Source organism: Vanessa cardui, chromosome 16, assembly GCF_905220365.1.
Source record: "Vanessa cardui chromosome 16, ilVanCard2.1, whole genome shotgun sequence".
Taxonomy (NCBI): domain Eukaryota; kingdom Metazoa; phylum Arthropoda; class Insecta; order Lepidoptera; family Nymphalidae; genus Vanessa; species Vanessa cardui.
This window is the reverse complement of record NC_061138.1, coordinates 8,171,934-8,192,194: the sequence shown is the minus strand read 5'-3', so window position 1 is coordinate 8,192,194 and position 20,261 is coordinate 8,171,934. Positions and strand designations below refer to the sequence as shown.

Genomic DNA, 20,261 nt, shown 5'->3' with positions numbered 1-20,261 from the left:
CTATAATACAATCCCGCATTTTTACATGTGTTGATTAAGATTTATTTAATTAAAAGATTTTTACGAAAAAATTCTATGAAAAAAAAAATACATTTTCTTTTACTAATTTGGATCAAAATATATTTTTTATGTTTTGCAATTACGTTCGCAATAGTAATCGCCTCAAACAAGATTAATTTAATATCCTGGCTGATTTATACCACACCGAAGTCCAATCAACTGCCAAGTAGTAATTTTATAGAAAATAACACTCTTTTTCACTTTAAGCCCCATGCACATGTAGTGTGTACGCACACAGATGCATTGTGTAAATACAGACACACTCTCTATTCCTTTACTCTCATAAATACGAATACGAGCGAAAAGAGTTTATATGCAGGACTAGCGGTTTTCCCATCTTACGTCTTTCCGAGGTACCACAAAACGGAGTATTTTTCAAACGAAAAAAACAATATTTTATTTAGTTGATACTTTTTGCTGTTGTTTATAACAATGTTAATAAAGTATCAAATTACATTTGTTAAATATCTCTTGTCATTATTGAAACTATTTGGCATCGATTTAAGTTCAATTGTCCGGCTAGTAAATGGTATTTGACATAGAAAGTTGTATTTTATATCGTATCTAATGTGTTTTTGTTTCCAGTTTCTGTAGTACAACGAAACCTAGTTTGCGGTGAAAGCTCTAGCGTCGAATATTACTAGTAAGTAGGTAGTGCTCCTTAAACATCGAGAGTTTATCCATTGATCGATAATATAAATACCCAGTCGAGGCTATCGGAAACACACATTATCCGTGATGTAGGAAAACTAGTTGTAAATAAACATTCCTTTAGGGAAATGTGTTTGGTTATACGTTGATACGTCTCTTGATAAGAATTGTGTCCTGTTTTAAAAAATGGACATTCTCTTTATATATCTCTCTTTTTTTATAAATAAAATTCTTACTAACATTTGCAATAATTATTTTGTCTCGAGTAATAAAAGCTATTCATAGTAAATAATTTTCACACATAATTTTTATCTGGATTTTTAAAAGCGTTAATTAAGTTGCTTGATACGATACGATTCAGTCCCTTTGGAATTTTTTCTTTACAGCTTACAACCGAAATACTAATATTTCACGAAAGTTACGATAAGTAGGTACATAGTACTTGCTTTTCGGTCGACAATTAATACCGCATCATTACATATTTTCACACTTTAATTAAAATAAGGCTTAATGTGCACACGCATTATTGATTTCTCTCTTCTTTCCACGATTGATTTCTTAGAATACTAATGACCGTCTGTGTATTTCTTGTAATCATTATCATTATGTATTATAAAATATAGTCTATTAGTCTATTTGAACGTACTACTTTAAAAAACTATCGAACCAAATGTCGTACGGTTTTTTATGAGGCAATTTAAGTAGGTACATGTATAATTGACTGAGGTTAGCGTTAATTTATTCAAATTTGAAAAAAAAATTGAATATTGTTGAAGTATTTTGAAAGAAATGTATGCCAACTGAGAGCTTTTCTGACGAGCGCCATGTAAATCATCTAGTGTGTATTACGATGTAATGAACGTGTTGCCTTAACCTTTACTGTGTTCGTGTGAAGACGGTTGTTAGTAATATCACAATTAACGCCAAATAACCCATAATCCCTGTCTATATTTTTATCTTTTCATCGACTTTTTTTCGAATTTTTTATCAAATTAAAAAGTAGCGAAACGCCATGGGAACATTTTCAACAAATTTACCTATATCTACGATTTACATCACTGAATAAATTATTAAACTTTATTTAGTGATGTAAATAGATTTCGATAGTTAATGCGCCTGATAAATCTAAATTATAATAATAAATGCAATAATTTTAATTGCGATAACTCAAAAATGGTAAATTTTTGCACCATGCATATGGAGGTTAAATTATTGCAAATCACCTATCACCTCCTAACGGATATACGTCGAGTTACCAATAACCCTGTATATATCTTTATGATCATTAACAATTATGATTTATCTTTTTTATGAATTCAATTAGATTTAAATCTGAAGAATTCCTGCATATTTGATTCGTTGTGTTAATATGAGAGCCAGCGGACCAAGTCATAATAGTTATAAACTCTTGCATAAGCTTTTCAAGGAATTAATAGTTAGTAAAGTAAAGAAAGGGCGTGACAGAAGCGGTCATCGCCATGGATCGCTGCTCTCAGCTGCCGTCTTGAGAAAGAAGACTTAACATCTTGATTAATATTCATTAAATATAGCCATTACAGATCTGAATAGCTAAAATGCTTTTTACTGCTGAAAATGCGTTTCATTTCCTTTTATTAAAAAACATTTATTCTCTTTGTAACCCATGAACAACTTCGCAGTTATGAATTGTTATTTGTGTGAATTGAATAAAGCTCAATAGTTATTTAATCTGTAAATACGAGTACAGTCAAATTAGAATTAGATTTATGTATGAAAACCAAAATTAAATTGTTAAAAACCTTACCAACATTACTCTTTTAAATTTGATATAGGTACCTATAAACGCAGCTATACGCATGCGTTAAGCTGTGGTACCTATCGGAATATTATATGGGTTAATAAATCAAAAGCTTATCTGAGTTCATCTTTAAAAATGATTGACTTTCTACAGAGATTATAATTACAAATCAAATCGATAGTCTCCGTGAGTTCAGACAAATAGCATATTTAGTTATCTTATCGAGTGATCAGCGGTCAGCGATGGGCAGATTGCGCGCCGAACATAGCGTCCGCGACCCGTGGCCACTGTCACTCAATCAGCGATGGCGCGATTTCTCCAAGCAAATGCCACGCCAACGAATCTGCGGTTAACTATAAACCCTAATTCCTTATAATCCGAGCCCAATCAGCTATGTAGACCACTAGATTGCCGAATTGTAAGATTGTGTCGTGAGAACAGTAGAGTACGGGACAGGTGGAGCGCCCTCCCCGGGCTCAACGGAGGCTAACTGTTTGTCGAGCGAGCCGGGCGTAAGTCGGCGCAGTCCCGTGTCGAGACGTCGCAGGCGCACCACGCAACCTGCAGCCGCAGCACTCGTATCATTCCAGTCGTCCGTAGCGCGGGAAAGCTTTAAACTTACGATTGTATGCGTTCATTTTTAGTCGCATCGAATCAAAACTGTGCCAGTGATTTTTATAGTTTAAATTAAATCTAGTGGATTATTCTTATTAGTAATAAATATCTAAGTTAGTTGAAGTTGTTTTTTGTGGTAGCATTAGGAAGGTAATCGGGGCAGAGAGCATTAACGGTTGGCTCCGCGCTCGAGTGTGGCAGACCGCAAGCATGACGAGCGCCAACAACTGCGCTCTCGTGCTGCTCCTCCTGGTACGTTTGTTGACAACTGTCTTTTGGTATCCCCAATTTTAATTCTTTAATAATGATTATAACATTTAAAATTTTTAACTAGAGATATTTTCTGTATAATTTAAATTAATTTAAAGATACGGTTACTCCATATCTTTAAGCTTTAAGCTAGATTTTACTAGCTGCAAATGTTTCTACTAACATAAACATTTATTTATTTATTTATTTATTTATTTATTGGGAAACAAACAATTATAATTACACTTAATAGTAAAAACAAATATAAGAAAAACATAAATCAATCAAGTTTCCACTTAAAATTAATACAAATAAATGACATATTATATTAAAAATAAAAACAAAAACAGAAAGCACAGAATGCAAGTGAAACTACTATAATTTAACTATATGACGTAAACTAAATTTAAATTCGCTAAGTTTTGAGTTAAATATATCTAATTCTGTACAATGTTTGTTATAACTTTTACATAATCGTAAGTGTTTCATGTATTGAATGAAAAACAAATTCGATATGGTTCGAATTCAGGAGTGATTGAAAATGTTTCATCCTAAGTAAGATAGAGAGAGATGAAATAGATCTTCTCGCTCTAATTACATTTAAACTTATATGAAAAGGCTTGATCGAACATTGTTAAAACGTGATTGAAACCGTTTACAATATTAAATTTCACGCTTCGGAGATTTGCGTTAAGCGCACAAAAAGCTCTCGGAGAAGTAATTTGAAATTGTGAGTAAAAAAATGTTATGACCAAAAACGTAAATCAAAACTCTCTCGTATATGTTAAGCTTGACATGAGTTTGAGTATCTATATTTTTAGACAATATTATAACCGTACAAATATTTTTCAATCTTCTTATATATAAAAACATTAAAAACCGCTTGTGATTATAGTGCATTTAATTTAAAGATATATATTTTACCTATTATATGTTTTTTTCTTATTTTATTACTAAGCTGACGGTAATGATGCGCATTCACTGATGCGTGGATCTAAGCACGTGCTATACGTTGCACTTGATTCATTTTACATGTACAGACTAGGAGTTCGTTAGAAGAGGCGTCCGGGCATCACAAATATGCATTGTCTAAACATATTTAACCCAAAAGTCAAATCAATCACTTAGTTATTTTTACGACACATACACATTAAACTAAAAACTAGCAAAGACATAATTACATATAGCTCTTGTTTTATCTACAATCCGGCATATAGCTATAATTAATAACATATTAATATCAATAGTAAGTCGTATCATATTTAATACTTAGTGTCTAAAAGTTTTCATTTTCTGAAATATACCAATTCCAAACTAATTCTGTTCTTTGAATTTGAATGAGTAGGTATCTGAAACGTCAATGATCCATCAGTCATCAGCGTGCGCGATGATGCGTTATTGAATATAACGAGAATTATGTACCTACGTATACAGATATAATAGCATTATGTTAAAAACCGTTATTATCTCTATTTAATTTTACATTTTACCAAGACGGTGATTTTTTTAAAATTTAATAATTACATATATATAATTTAATATATTGAGGATCGAGCAAAGTAAACTTTCCTTATGCGACATTAAGAAAAATTTGAGAGCAGGGAACGCTTAAAATGAATATTTTATTCATTTTGATAACGATAAATAAAGTACAAATACGGCATCTTTTGAATTGAAGCGGACTTTTCGGTTATATTTATTTTCCATTTAAAACATAAAAATGGTGACTGGTGAATTACTAAAGATCACATAAAAGTCTTGGTAGACATTTTAGAAATCTACATATGTTTTATCAAACGTTGTTGACGTTTCAAATTGGAAACAGCTCTACAATATCTTACCATCATGGCTAATTTGCCTCAAAATGTACAACATAATATAACCAACATATATTTGTAACTTGATTGATGTTAATGTCAAAGGCCTCCTCTTCTTTTCTTGGAGGTTAAAAGCTAACTCGAACACGCTGATTAAATACGGGTAGATGGATACACTTGGCTGATTCTTATTCATCACGTGCAGGTTTTCTCACGATGTTTTCCTTCACCACCAAGCACAAGATGAATACAAATTAGTTACAAAAAATAACAAATTAAGTTTTCGGAGGTGCTTGCCCCTGATTAGAACTCATCCAGTTACTGGTTATGATTCACCAAGTCTTAAAACCTCTTGGCCATCACTTTTCTTATCATATTTAATTCACTGTGTTGTGAGCAAATACAGTGTTAACTTTTATGCGATTAATAAAATGCGACCAGAATTAAAATTTAAAATAAGTCCAAATATGTAATGATTACATTTCTGGAACACTATATCGTTCTCTTGAAACCAAAAAGTACTTTTGTAAAACGAATCGACACTTTAAGGTCTTAAAATGGCTTAGGATATACAAAACCGTTATCTTCACAGCATAATGCCAGCTCGGATGCGAAAAAGCGGTTAATTTAGTGCAATATAATTTGCATACAAAATCTTTCGGCACTTAACCCAAATGTATCGAACATCGAAATGAAACTTATTATAAAAGTGGTTCATAAGTCGAATATTTCACAAGATTATGTAATAATTTCAAGTTTTATACCAATTTATGTTGGGGTTTTATTATAAATATGATTTTATCCGCGGTTTTCTTTGTGACAAAAAGTTTTATACCCGCTTTCACTGCGTATGACGGGACAGTCAAACACTTATAGATATAACAATAAGTATATTTATTGTGTGTTGTTGTTGATTTACTAATATTATGTTGCGCGGTCCTTAAATGCAATTTTTAACGACCAAGGCCTAAGCAACTTTTTAATAGAAATTTAAACCTTTATAGTATGTACAGTCAGAGTAAGAAAACCTTCGTCAGTTCTTAAATTAATTCCTTTATCAAGTCTTAAACTCTTAGTACCTTTTGAATCTAACCATCAAACCATTGCGACGCCATTGCGAACCATTGATCGGTAAAGCATATTATTAGATCTTAAGGTGACGAACCCTTTCTTATCCCGACTGTACATAAGCGATTACTATAACTATATTATATAGCCGAGATATCTCTGCAACTGTAAGTATATAACAAGTATTTAAAAAAATAAGGGAGTAGGTACACAGTATTTATAAATTTCTATGACATTTATACGTACCATGTCAAGACTAAGAGTTCAGTTCATTATAAATGTTTTAATTTTAATCTCTTTATAATTCTTATATCTACTAAACAAAACGATCCCAAAGCATATTTAATTTGCCAATATTCCGGAACTGTAAATGAAGATCCTGTAACTGACATCATTTTGAAATCATACTTATGATAATTAAAGATTTTGCATAATATGTTATATAGCATACTAAATGAATAAAATGGCACTGTTTTAACTTAAAAAAAACTTAATTATTCCTAATAAACAAACTTTCGAATTGCGCATAAAGAGTACAAAAACTACTTCATTTTTCCGGATCACAAATCTATTTTTCAAATAGAACTTTAAAAGTATCACCGTTTCGGAGCTTTGAGAAGATCCGACGAGAAACTAAGTAGGTAGTTATTCTTTTCCAGAAATTAATTATTGAGTTTATGTCTGACAAATGCAATGAAATTCATATACATTCTGCCTGGAAATAAACAAATACTAACTCCGTGTTCAATATGAATATATTGCCGACTGGAAACGTCTTGTAAATAGAGCTAAAGCTTTTCCTTCAATAAATCATAAGTAATATTGTAATAATAATAGTAATAAATTTTTAATAATCGGAATTCAAATTAAGAACTGAAACTTAATGATTTATAAATAATACGCAAATATGACGGTAAGAGTGTTAAGAGTTCGTAGTAAATTAAGCGAAAACCGTAAAATTTATAGGAATGGCCTCACATTCTCGTGCTCAAAGCTGAAATTCCTTAAAGGCCCATTACCGGACAGTATTAAGTGCAAGACGTTTTATCTTAAAAGCATATAATGCTTCGACTTTCCTTTCTATTAGACACTCTTAATCACATTTATCGGCATTGAAACGTATTTAGTTGGATGGTTTTGGGCACACGTGTACTCATCGGAAGTCAATCGCTGCTCGTACAGGTACTATAACGGACTTAAGATTGATAAAGCATCCAATTTTAAGTTTCAAGCCGCAAATAGTTGTAAACGAAATACCTACTACATATCAATAGTAAATTTAGTTGTAAAGCGTATCTTCTGAAAGGTAATGAAAACAAATTACACTAAGATGTTCTTTATTTGAATATATAATGTATATATACATACAATATATGTGCAATAAAATACTCTTACAGTAACAATAATCAATACAAATTTACAATGTTAACAACAACTAGAGCGAAATAAAAACATTATCAAAAACTTATACGGAGTGGGTCACTCAGAGGTATCATAATATGTGTTCCCTTCCTTATGCACCCGTTCTTATGCACTTAATTCACTTAGGATCTTTTCATAAACGTGATGTTTGTCAGCATCCTTCCTCTTCTCGTGAAATGGAATGATAACTTAAACGTATTTAAATTTCAAAAATGCTTGATACGCATGCGGAAATAACAATAAAAATTAATGTGTACTACGCTTTTCTTAGTACATAACTGTTTCCTTTATACAAAGAAAGTCGGTGTGCGTTCGTAATGCCAATGCGTATTTAGATTTTGAAGTAATTTTCGTATCATGCTCATTAAAATTAATTGAAACGTACCAACCAACTTTTTCAATAGGAGATTTTTTTGATGAGTATTATGTCACCTAACATAAGTTTGGAGTAAATAGAATATTTGTATAGGTACAAGCTGCCATATGAACCTGATTTTCTTAATTAGGTATATTATGCAGTTAATATGTACTATTTTTAAAAATATTTATTGTTTTTTTTTGGTTCCGCAGTAAAGAAAAATTAATAAAATAAATTTCAACTTAATATGTACAAGACTGAAATTTCGAATCTATAATATGTTTAAAAGTATTTCCAAATAATTAACAAAATATATAGGCATAGTTGTTAAATACGCTTCTATACAAACCATATGATAAGTACCATTAGTTAATTCCAAGTGGGTTCTGTGCTTTTATAAACAACAATAGCTGAGTGCACGCGCCATAAATTCTAAGGTTTATGCACGATTCACCAGCAACGTTAATTAATATTCAAGAGCAGGTAACATTGGTTACATTAGTATGATTATAATTTGTTGAGTTTATGAACTGTTAAAAATGTGGAAAAGATCAGAGTAGTTAAGTACCGTACTAACAAGATTATTTCATAAAAATAAACTATTTTAATATTTATAAGGCCTCGTGGTAGGGATATAAGTTCAATTGAACATCATATTTACAACATTATGTTCAATTTATATAAAATATGATGATAGAGCAAAAAAGGCAAGCAATAAAAACGACTTTTGGTCACAGTAACTTATAAACAGCAGTACTATAACGGACTTAAGATTACAGCATTCAGTTTTAAGTTTCAAGGCTTCTATTGACTTATTGGTATAAATTTAAAGTTCGTTTACTAGTCTTTCTTAAGAAGTTTGAAATATATTCAATATTAGGTATCTTCAAGGAGGCTTAATCCGTGTCTGTAGAGAGGAGTCAGGTGCTAGGTGCCCTTTTTTGTACCGCTGACAACGTATATAAAAACGCATTTTTTTCATTCATAACTAGAGCTACTACAACAAGTACCTACATACTCAATTAGCTATTCAGACGTAATCGTTCGCGTTAACGTTAAAGCTAATGTTATAAATAATTAACGGGAATCGTAATGCCTTCGAAGTATCATTTTATTTTTGTAACATATTTTTTTCTAAAACATACATATTACCAATCAAAGTAGTGCAGGTAATGTTGATAGAGCAGAAAGGCGAGCAATAAGTTTTCATGTACAACAAACATTGGTTAAAAACTGTGGCTAAATATGTCTCTACATCTAGTTTCAAGGGTTCATCCAGGTGAAGGAATATAGAGTGCACGTGGATTTGTCCAATCAATTTTGCACTACAATATCCCTGATTGGTTGGCTGCTCTCCTGTCGCATAGACTGACGTTAGACCGGGAGATGTTAATGACAAAATATTTGGTCATTTGTACCAGTATGACGGTTCTTCAGGGGTCTAATTACGTAAAGGCAAAAAGGAAAATGATGGTCATAGCGCTCGCACCGGCGGCCCAATCGCTTGGGCATTTTAAAATAAAAATCGCGATTCAATATTTTTAAATAATTTCTATTACTCATAAAATAACGAGTAGATAACAATAACACACTTATACTAAGACGACATTTTAATTAAGTTGACGTAAATATAATAGATTTTGACATAATCTTATATTGATTCTATATGAGAATATGTTTATTAAAATGTGATAACTGCTTGCTAAAGATATTTTTATATCCATACAAATTAAATGTTTACAAAATTAACAACCAAAGCAACGCTGACAGCTCAACAAAATAAGTAATATAATTAACCGTTTAATGACGCCAAATCGTCTGAGAAAGCGATAAGACATCGTGAGACAGTCGGACAAAGCCGAGGAAGTAAATGTAACTTAATTATTATGCTTAATTGTACTTAATTGAGACATTTTGCTGTGCGATACGACCGTATCAAAACTGAGATATCATAAAACGCTATGTTATTTTACTTGAATGCTCAGTATGTTTCTTAGCATTATTTCGATGTACGTTATTTCAAAACTATATTTATCCGAGACGAAACATTACGGTTAATTGTCGTCAGCTTGAGTAAAAACGGTAAGAAACTACACGGATTTAACAAATTCGGGAGAAAAAACTTTTAAATTTTCTTTTGAGTTGATTTTAACCATACAAAAAATTATCTTATTTTTTATTTAGCAAACGAGGAATTCTTTTCTTTTTCTTGGTATTAAAGCAATTTATATCACCCTGCAAAAAATACTGACTCGCTGAAACTACTCTACTATGTAGAATTATATTGTAGTATTTATATAAAAATGCCTAAGAAATTATATTCAAAATTTAATAAATTGATCACCTGCAATTGATCTCTGCTTTAATCTAATTGATAAATCAGTAAAACAAATTATCTTTATACTTGTAAGCTTAATATTATTTTCAATAAATATATTTAGTAAGTTTTTGTTCTTTTAAATAAATATAAAACATTGTAATTGTTTATTAATCCATATATATATTTAAATCCTTATATTTAAAATTCGAATTCATGTCGCTGCTGATGTTAATTTAACAAAAAAAAAAGAAAGAAGATAAAAATGTACTTATTATACATAATATATTCAAGTGTACAATGAATACATAATTGTAAACGTGTTGTAATGTTTGAATGACGTTTGACACGCGTTCTTCTATATTTTTTCTCAAGCTAATTGCTTGCTCAATTTAAATTCACCGTCGACAATACTGATGTAATGATAATTTGTACTAAGTAACACATATTTTAAGATTGAAAGCTGTGCGTGCTAACGAGCAGTATGTAATTAGGTATTACTCTAACTAGGTCTTTTATTACCCCGACAGTTAAACATTTAACTGTGAAGTAGAAAGTGCATACATTAAAATTCAAATCATATATTTATACGATTAGACGTACACTTATTAAAATATTAAGTGGGATTCGTTAATTCTGTTAACTAGTAGGTTATGTATAAGCTTTAGCTATATAGGTGAAGATCTATAAAATGCATCTATATTAATGTAATATAAATGCGAAAGTAACTCTGACGTTTGAGTTTATTTCGCCGGTTCTTCTCAGGTCAGGGAATCTCCTTTTCTGATTAAGTGGTTATCAATAAGTAAGTGTAATGCTTCCAAATTGAATAAAGGAAATTGAGTTTGAAAGTAATTTGGTATGACGCAAGCTTGAATTTCAAGGAAGAATGTACCTACTACCTACCTGCCTACCTTAGACTTATACCTTATACGCCTCTAAAACGTGAGAAAAACCGCGAGCGACAGTTGGTATAAAATAAATGTGTAAAACTTCACGATAGCTGTTTATAAAGACAAGTTTAGCAAAAAATGCTTCCACTGTTTTCATTGGACCATCTCGACTTTAAAGCTCGTTAACACAGATAATAAAAAAATACCGTGACGAACATTTCAAACTTTAGTGGAATTTCTATAAATAGACAATTTTTTGCCATGTAATCTATTAACGTGTTATAGTCTTATCAATAAAATTTCGAAATAAGAGCAGAATAAAAATTCAGAAAAAGCATATTTAGACTACTAGGTGACCACTCGTCTTTATAGATTGTCTTTTAAGAAAAATTACATGGGTTCGAGTAGTTTCGGTCATTACTCAGACTAAATACCAACTTGATAAAATCGAATCGATTTTGTTTGGTGGTTTTAAATTAAGTTATGGTTAAGTTTAACCGTAATACTGAAACTGTACCATACCGCACTTGAAGCGTAACGAGCAAGTATGACCTAAAAATAGAGCGGAAAATTGTGGCTTAAATTATGTATTACATAGATGATCACAAAAAGTTTATGTAGTTAATTTTCATTGCACAAACCTAAGCCTAAACACTTCAATACTACATATTAATATATTATAAGTACATAAATACATTTTAAGCAATCACATAACATTTGATTTTCTTAATTATGATATATCTCTTTTATGATCAGATAGCGTTTATGTAATTATTTGCCCATATCGCATTCATGTTTTTCTGAAAAGATCGTCTCTCCGTGTTCTGTGCGAACTACACATTTATGGGCAATAAATTTTAACAAATAGAGTATTAATTAAATAATATTCTTACTTGTTATATACAAAATGTCATTCCGAAAAGAGACAGAGGGCGTTCACATGATGGTAATGTAGCAGAGTATATGACCAAACTATGGATAAAATCCATATATAGGTAGATATTTTTTCTTGTGTCCAAAAATATCATTATGCAATTAAGCACTGCGGGTCGCCGAACGCAACAATATGTAAAAGATCAATTAATATACCTCGTCTTGAACTCTCCACGCTCAATTATCAGAGCGGAACAGTTTTAGGAATAAACCGTTTACTAGTCTGGCTGTTAATTTGCATACAAGCATTTAGTGATTGCGATCGATATTGTTACGTTTTTAACAACGAAAAACTGTTAGCTTAGTTTTAACTGTAAAAGGTTTAGTAAGAAAAGGATTTCCCATCTTTAATGCACCTCCCATCCCAACTCTACCTTTTTGAGGTCCAGTCGCTACATCTTTGGGTATAAGTAATAATTATTTCTTACAGTCTATCTAGGTGATCACTTCCACCAGATATAGGCTCATCTATTTGTTTTCCAAATATAAATAAAAAAATATCTAATTTTTATCATTATAAAGTGAAAGTAACTCTTTTTATTTCGCTTTCACCCCTAAACCACAGAATCAAATTTGATATAAAGCAACACAAAGGAAGGATGTATGCTACATTATTACCTATAGTACCTAAAACATATGAAAGTGCGGGCGAAAACAATATATAAATGTACTTTATTTTAACAGATCTTGGTCGGCGATCTATTCATCTTAGGAATAACAAACGGTATATTTATATCTAATATCCATGAAAATAAACCACGCGAATCGCATTTTTGTTATTTATTATAAACACAGTTAATGATTTCAATGTTTTTAAAATCATAAAGCATTAATGTAAAAACAAACATTAAATATAGAAACATTCTGATATTCATCTATTTTTTATTAAATAAATCAAATAACTTTATTATATTGTTAACGGGATATGACTCTGAAACGGGCGAAACCAGCAACAAACACGCCTTATCATTATTAATTAAAATCAACGTTAAATTATCGAAATAATGTACTTATTTTGTGTTTCAATAACATGTGTGAATTTAGGTTTTTGAAAACAACAGGTTTAACAATTTACCGGTACTAAAATACGCTATAGGCTTATAAAGACATCGAAACATCATTTTTACGAGAAAAAATTTATATAAAACTAAAGTAATAAAATTTGATATAATTGAGCCCGAGAAAAACAGGTTCCGAAACGATTTTAATAATCTTCTAAAATGAAAATCTTGTTATTTATTGATAGTATGGTCTGTACGTAATTGCCGGTATTAAATTTTGCGGTTTACATCGATCACGATTTATATAAACGTTAAATGGACATTATAATTTTAATGTTTGAATTTAAAATAAAACAAATTACAATATAAAAACCACAATTCGAAGCTGACTTTTTCCTATGATTGACGACAATTTCGCTAATATTTTAGGGCAAAAAAGAAATCTACTTTAAGCCCTAACCAAATCATATAGACATGTAACAATATGACATTGATCAGATTCTTAACAAATTATCTTTATATTTATTTTATACTCTTGATATAATTTAGTAATTAAAAATTACATATCTGATCATTATATTCTTTAAACGCGAATAGATTTTAAAATGATTTAAGTAAATTAATGATGACTATTTTACAGTATCGTAAACTAATTTGAAGTTCAAGATTTAAATGATCTGCTTAACAATAAGTGAAACAAAGTATTTAATGCCCGCCTCAATCGTTTGAATGCTCATTGTTTCAGGTTCCGGCTGTGCTCTCTCAAGACTACGATGGTGAGTGGTACAATTGCAACCTACTTACAACATTCTTGTATTTAACACAAGTTATTTATTGTTCTTCCTGACTTTTTAGCCAATTCCAAAAGATAATGAAAAAAAAAACATATTCCAATTCATTTCAATTATATTATGTAATTTTTTTTTTGAATGTTGTATTGTTTATTATCTACTATACCTACTTTATTTATAGCTGAGTACAACAGAAAAAGAATAATATTATAAAAATAAATAAGTTTATCGTAAATTAACTCGACATCTTAAAGATCGAAACTAAATAACAGGCTATGGAGTTTATGAAAAAATGGCGTTTTGATTACTGTAATTCTACTATATTATATTATTATATCATTATGTCTTTACATATGGCCTATGTTTTCCAGTAACAGACATACAGTGCACGTTTGCCAGCGGCGGTTCAGGTATCCGAGACTCGGTGTCAGCCCTTCTGAGAAAGCCGGAAGGCTTCCGCGGCGCCCCTCTATTCGCCGACGATCGGACCACTGATCCCATTGCAGATCCCATCTGCCAAATACGTCCTGAGTCTGAAGATCCAACGGGATTGCTATACAGATTAAGGATCAACGATTTCACAAAATGTGGAGTCTTAAAAAGAAATGTAAGTGTTAATTTTGCTGAGAACAAAAATCGTTATGTTCATTAAAAATATATTTATCTTAGATGACCTAGTAACTAAAATAAGTATAACTGAATCAAAACAATGAAGATTGCGAACTAATAACTACATGTAGAATACACATACACGGGCTGATACTTTATTCTTTGTCAGTACCTTAATATTACAAATAACACCGAATTTATATCTACACATCTATATACCTACGTTTGTTCGCGAAAATATTACTGTATCATAAAAAATAATACCGAATATCACAAAAGATAATGCTTTTTTCATTACACCTTGCGGAAACAATTGAATGATGTGAGTTTTTTATACAAAGATTCGTTTTGTCATCGAGTATTATTCTTGTAACATTGACATATAATGGATACACCGTTACAATAACAGTATGCAGTGCTTAGTGGGCTATATACAACGAGGCATTGCTCTACTCCGCTGATATACTAATAGTATACTAGCCGAAGACCGGTAACACGAGGGAAACTAAGAGACATGTAAACCTCTATACTTTAATGATAGACACAGTAATAAGTAACATGTCAAACAAAAACATGTGCTCATGTTAATATGTCCACAAAAACACAGACTTACGTATAGATATATTGATTGCACCGTTCTTGCTCAAATCGTTATTGAAAGCAACTGTCTTACTTCTTATCACAGCAACGGTCACTTTTGTATATAAATAGTACCTCCTTGATTAAATTTCCGTTACGAAAGTACATAGGCATAAACAAATGTGACTTTGCTTTCAATTTAAGTTAATAAATACTTATTACAGTTTTCCTTCGACATTTTGAAAACAAAATCGTAGCAATAGTTATTTAATATTTACTGAGAATTTATACATTATAATTTCGTCAATAATCTCGATAATTCCCTTACATATTAGGGCTTCGTGCACGTCCGCATCTGGTTCCCGCAGTTCCCGGGCGTGGTAATGCAGTCCGATCAGGAGCTTATTATCATGTGCAAACCACCAGAACCCACCATCATCGAAAACAAGGCCGCAGGTTTTGCCGGTAGCTTGTAAGTATTAATTAAAACAAAAGCCTTAAGCAAACAAATTTTAATTTAAAACAGCCTTTGTGAAATAATTATTTCTCACAGTGTAAAATTATACATTCAATATGTTTTTGCAATACGTGATTAAGCCCCGTTCAAAGAAATAATGTCACACATAATTAAAAAACAAATGACTAATATCGTTGGATCGCTCATTCACAATTATCTTCTTGGAATTTACACGAGAATATAGATTATCTAAACTTAATATGAACCATTTGCAGTCCGCATGGTGCTCGAGTCTCAGGAGTGGTGGAAGAAACACCTGGCCGTCTGGAGTACGAAGTAGCTTTGTACAAAGAAGCGCCACCACTGTCTCGACATTCGAACCACTCCGTAGACATGCCTGTCGACCAGGTAAATACTGTACGTGACATTTGCACATATCTTTGTTAAAATATACGAGCTATAACCACCGGGGCTTTGGTGAACTAACCATACTTTTCATAATATTTTACAATTAATGACGCTTATTTAAAGTTTGATTGTCTGCTTAATCTTAAAATTTATAATTCATATGCAATTGACGAAATAACAAATATTAGTATATTAAAGATTATCCCAGTGATGTTTAATAATTAGTTTGAATTTGAGCTTTCTTGGATCAGGTCCTACCGAATGTGGATTAATGGGATATTAATGTTGGTGCTTTCTAATACACACATTTTATTATGTAATCTAAACAACCACTATATTTGGAAATATAAATTAAAGCTATAATAATATCTACTAAACTTATCCATTGAATTTTCTTTTTATTTATATCTTGAATCGCTTACATTTACTAACCTACTTTGTCTTGTTTTCTAATTTATCACTATTAGGTACATTTTGTATCTAAAACCAAAATGGACTACAGTACCAAACATTACAACTCTACTTTTAAATTGATTTAGGCTGTTCCAATTGGAACAAAACTTCAACTTCGGGCACGAATAAACCCTGACTCAGCTTGGCGACATATAAAACTGTTGGAAGTAGCTGTCTCACCTGACCCAGATCGTCCCCACGCGCCAGGCGCGGTGCTTCTGGTCAAAGACGGGTTAGTAACAAAATATATCCACCTATGTTGGATAAATAAGCCAAAATTAAAGTGATATGATAACCAGACGGTGATATAACGTTCAGCCAAGTGGTTGGACGCTGTGTTCATTTAAATGGCTGACTGAAGTTTAGCCCTTTAGTAGGAGACGGCGTTTAATTAAGCGGCTAGCTGCTTAATTAGGTGGCTAATTTAACTTGGCTGCGACAGATATACGTTAATGTTGTCAAATTTAAATCAATAAAAAATATATAACTAATATACATATAATATATAAATTCGAAAACAGCGAAGGTTCACTTGGTATAAAATAAGCTTAGTGCTAAGAGCAAAAAGCGCATAATTACATTGATTATTATCGTTTTAATTAAAAGAAATCTTTTCATTAAAACGAAGAGGAAGTAATTGTAGAAATATTGTAACTTAATATGCATTTAGTAGGTTTTTATTTAAATTCACCTTTATATCTAATACAGTACTTTTTTATCGTATACATTATAAATAATGATTTGTATGGAGTATTACAATGATTTTACAAAGATGTACTTAAGTTTTATATAATGATAGTAACCTCATTTAAAAATTATAGATGCCGAAATAGAGATTTCGCCTCCATTATCCCACACCAACCAGCACGTTACCGGGAACGTCACAATGAAGTATTCCTGGACTTTGAAGCTTTCCTCCTGGCCTCTATGAAAGAGCGTTCCACTCTCTGGATACATTCTCAAATTAAAGCGTGCATGGATGCTGCAGATTGTCAGCCAGACTATTGTCTTGATTTGTTTGAGCCTTCAGGTAAGTTCCCTTACAGTCAGGACATGCCTGATTATTTTAGTAAATATATTTCAATGAGCCTCTAACAAAACAATTATTTGATAATAAACGTATTGTTTAATATATTCGTGAATCTTAATGATCATTTAGACAATGCACAAAGTAATTGCTGATAAAACAATTCCAGGCCATGGACGTCGGAAGAGATCGTTACCAGACCCGAGCCACTCTCACAATATAACAAGTTCATCGCTCGTCGCGGACAATGGCTCGACGCCCTTCACGAGGTTCAAAGAGAACCTCGAGTACACAGTGGTGATGCCTGGAGAGCTCTTCCATAGAACGCCGTTAGAGGCGACTTGCGCGACGTCCATGATGATCGCGGTGGCGCTGGGTGCTTTACTATTTATGTCAGCATTGCTGGTAAGTTGATTATTTTTTTATGTTTTAAATTAACACTAACTATAAATGTTCGGCACGACCAATTCACATTTGGCATACTTACATAAATTCACGCTAAAGTTATCTTATGTTAAGCTAATTAAACTTACAAAATATGATTTAAATATAAACTTTTTACAGATGTGCTATCTGGCAACTAAACTGAATTCGACAATGCTTAAGAACAGCAATTTTCAAGCACCCCCTGGTAAAGGGTTTGAACAAATATTACGAGAACTGGCTCAGCATTCTCATTCTGACACCGGCTACACAGGTCGTCCCACCGTGCAATGATTATAAAGACAAAAATGTACAATATTTTGTAAATGTTAAAAAAATATATATAAAATTTAAGGAGGTATGTCTAAAGAAACGCCAGAATGTTTTAAACAATTGAACTGATGAACAGAAAATGTTAGCCATGACAATAAGCCTCACGATGATGCGTTGTATCATATCCATGACGCTTTGCTCCAATTACCTACAATGATTGTTTTTAAATAATAATAGTCTCGAAATGAGAAACGGAAAAGGTACAATATAAACAATTTAAGAAATTGAGAACAAAATTATTTATTATTATAAATTTGTTTTATATCAACTGAACTGTAATAGCATAATTTTGTAACTTCGTAAAAATCATCCAAACTAAATATGAATATCAATAGATTGCGACCGATTTTATTATTTAATTTCAAAGCATATTATATTCGAATAATGGAAGTATTTTCCCAAATTCAAATAATTAACTGCTATTGCAAAATTAAGCAATCTTTATATTATATGTTTAATTAAATTATTATGTTAATTATAATTTAGTATAATTTACACAATTAATTTAATAAACAAATGTTTGTATTAATGTCAATAAATTTGATCTTATGACTGAAAAATTAAAAAAGTTAAGTTTATAAATTAACTTTAAACTTTTCAGCCATGACCGTCACAAGAATTTATATTAGATAGTTAAGTAATTTAATATAGTAGTAGTAGGCTTTTATGAATTGTAAGTTTGAGAATTTAATATATTATTGTGAAGTTAGATTTATTTATAAGATTACTTTTGTGATTTCAATAAAATAAATACTATAATTTTTTTTTTCTGCATACGATTTTTTACACTCTGATAATACTCAGTGACCTTGATATTGAGACCATGAAATATATAATACTGTGTATATCTAAAATACAATAAAATAATTTAAATTACGGAAGTCTTTGGTAATGAATAATTAGCACGCAAATAAAAAAGAAAATAATGGTAGATATCCCGTAACTATTAACTGAAATAATAGAAATAACCATGTTAATTTAAAATCTTATAATAAAAAACTAGATTCACGGATGTACGAAAAATGTCAGGTAAGATTTTAGCGTTTAATGCGCAAAAGACAAAAACTTTTAGGGGTTGGATTAGAGTATTTTTTCCGCCTCTAGTCCAAGACAAATACTTAACTTCAGACATAAGTATGTTCCAGTTTCAGTTGTCGACGTGATCCAAACAAATAGAAGCACGGCCAGTGTCTACGTTAATGTCGTGTGTATTGCTATACACACTGCAACAGCCACTGCTGTAACTGTTGCTGATTTGTAATGTCATTGATATGCAAAAAAAAACTAAAATATTTGACGAATTCAATTCAGAGCATGCACTGAAGACAAATGACCTTCATGTCTCAATCTCCCATGACGCTGGTGATCCAGTTGCATAATTAATAAGTAATCACTAAATTATAAGACAGAGCTTTCGATGCCGCCTTCCTTCGCGGTTCCCGGGAAATTATGCAAATGGAATATGGATCTCTTTTCTAGCATGTTTACATTATTAACAAGGTTATCCGTAGGTACCAATATAATAGTGGTGTACTGTATTGTCGATAAAACGGTATGAACCTATATAGAATTATTATACTCAATTTTGGTAGGTAATTATAAAAACAAAATGGTCTTTAGTTATCCTTATTTTATTGCAGTACTACCATATATCAATCACCTACGGACAGGGTAATATATATTTGTACTAATTTGTTTTAATTAGATTCTCGAAATCTATACATCCTGTAACGAATTACTAAATTATACTTAAGATATAAATAACTTGTAGTAATCTAGTTCACACCTTGAATTTTGGCTTTGTGACCTAAAGACCCAAAATTATACTGAACTTTAAAGTTGCATTTAAATAAGTACAAGTTAAAGTCTTAAAATTAAATAACGTCGTTGCTCCTGCAAAAGTAGCTATTGGTTTTTTTTTTTTTATATTTTTCGATTGCTGTGCCGTTTTAATCTTTATTTATATCTCCATTTGTAAACTTTTAAACTATAGAAGTAATGACAAAAATGTTTTTACAGT

The 20,261-nt window shown here is 31.2% G+C and overlaps 1 protein-coding gene across 2 annotated transcripts; it reads left to right on the top strand.

Annotated features, from left to right (window-relative positions):
- The first annotated feature begins 3,021 nt into the window (after positions 1–3,021).
- On the top strand, positions 3,022–18,892 carry LOC124536269. 2 transcript variants are annotated; one of them, XM_047112776.1, is made up of 9 exons: positions 3,022–3,355; positions 13,907–13,937; positions 14,324–14,559; positions 15,476–15,612; positions 15,873–16,005; positions 16,545–16,690; positions 17,280–17,488; positions 17,655–17,890; positions 18,050–18,892. In XM_047112776.1, exons 1-9 carry the CDS (start codon positions 3,314–3,316, stop codon positions 18,200–18,202), a joined length of 1,323 nt encoding a protein of 440 aa, XP_046968732.1. In that variant the 5' UTR covers positions 3,022–3,313; the 3' UTR covers positions 18,203–18,892. The 2 variants fall into 2 exon arrangements, with proteins under 2 accessions (XP_046968732.1, XP_046968731.1); XM_047112775.1 differs by having other exon boundaries at positions 15,873–16,014.
- The last annotated feature ends 1,369 nt before the right edge of the window (positions 18,893–20,261 follow it).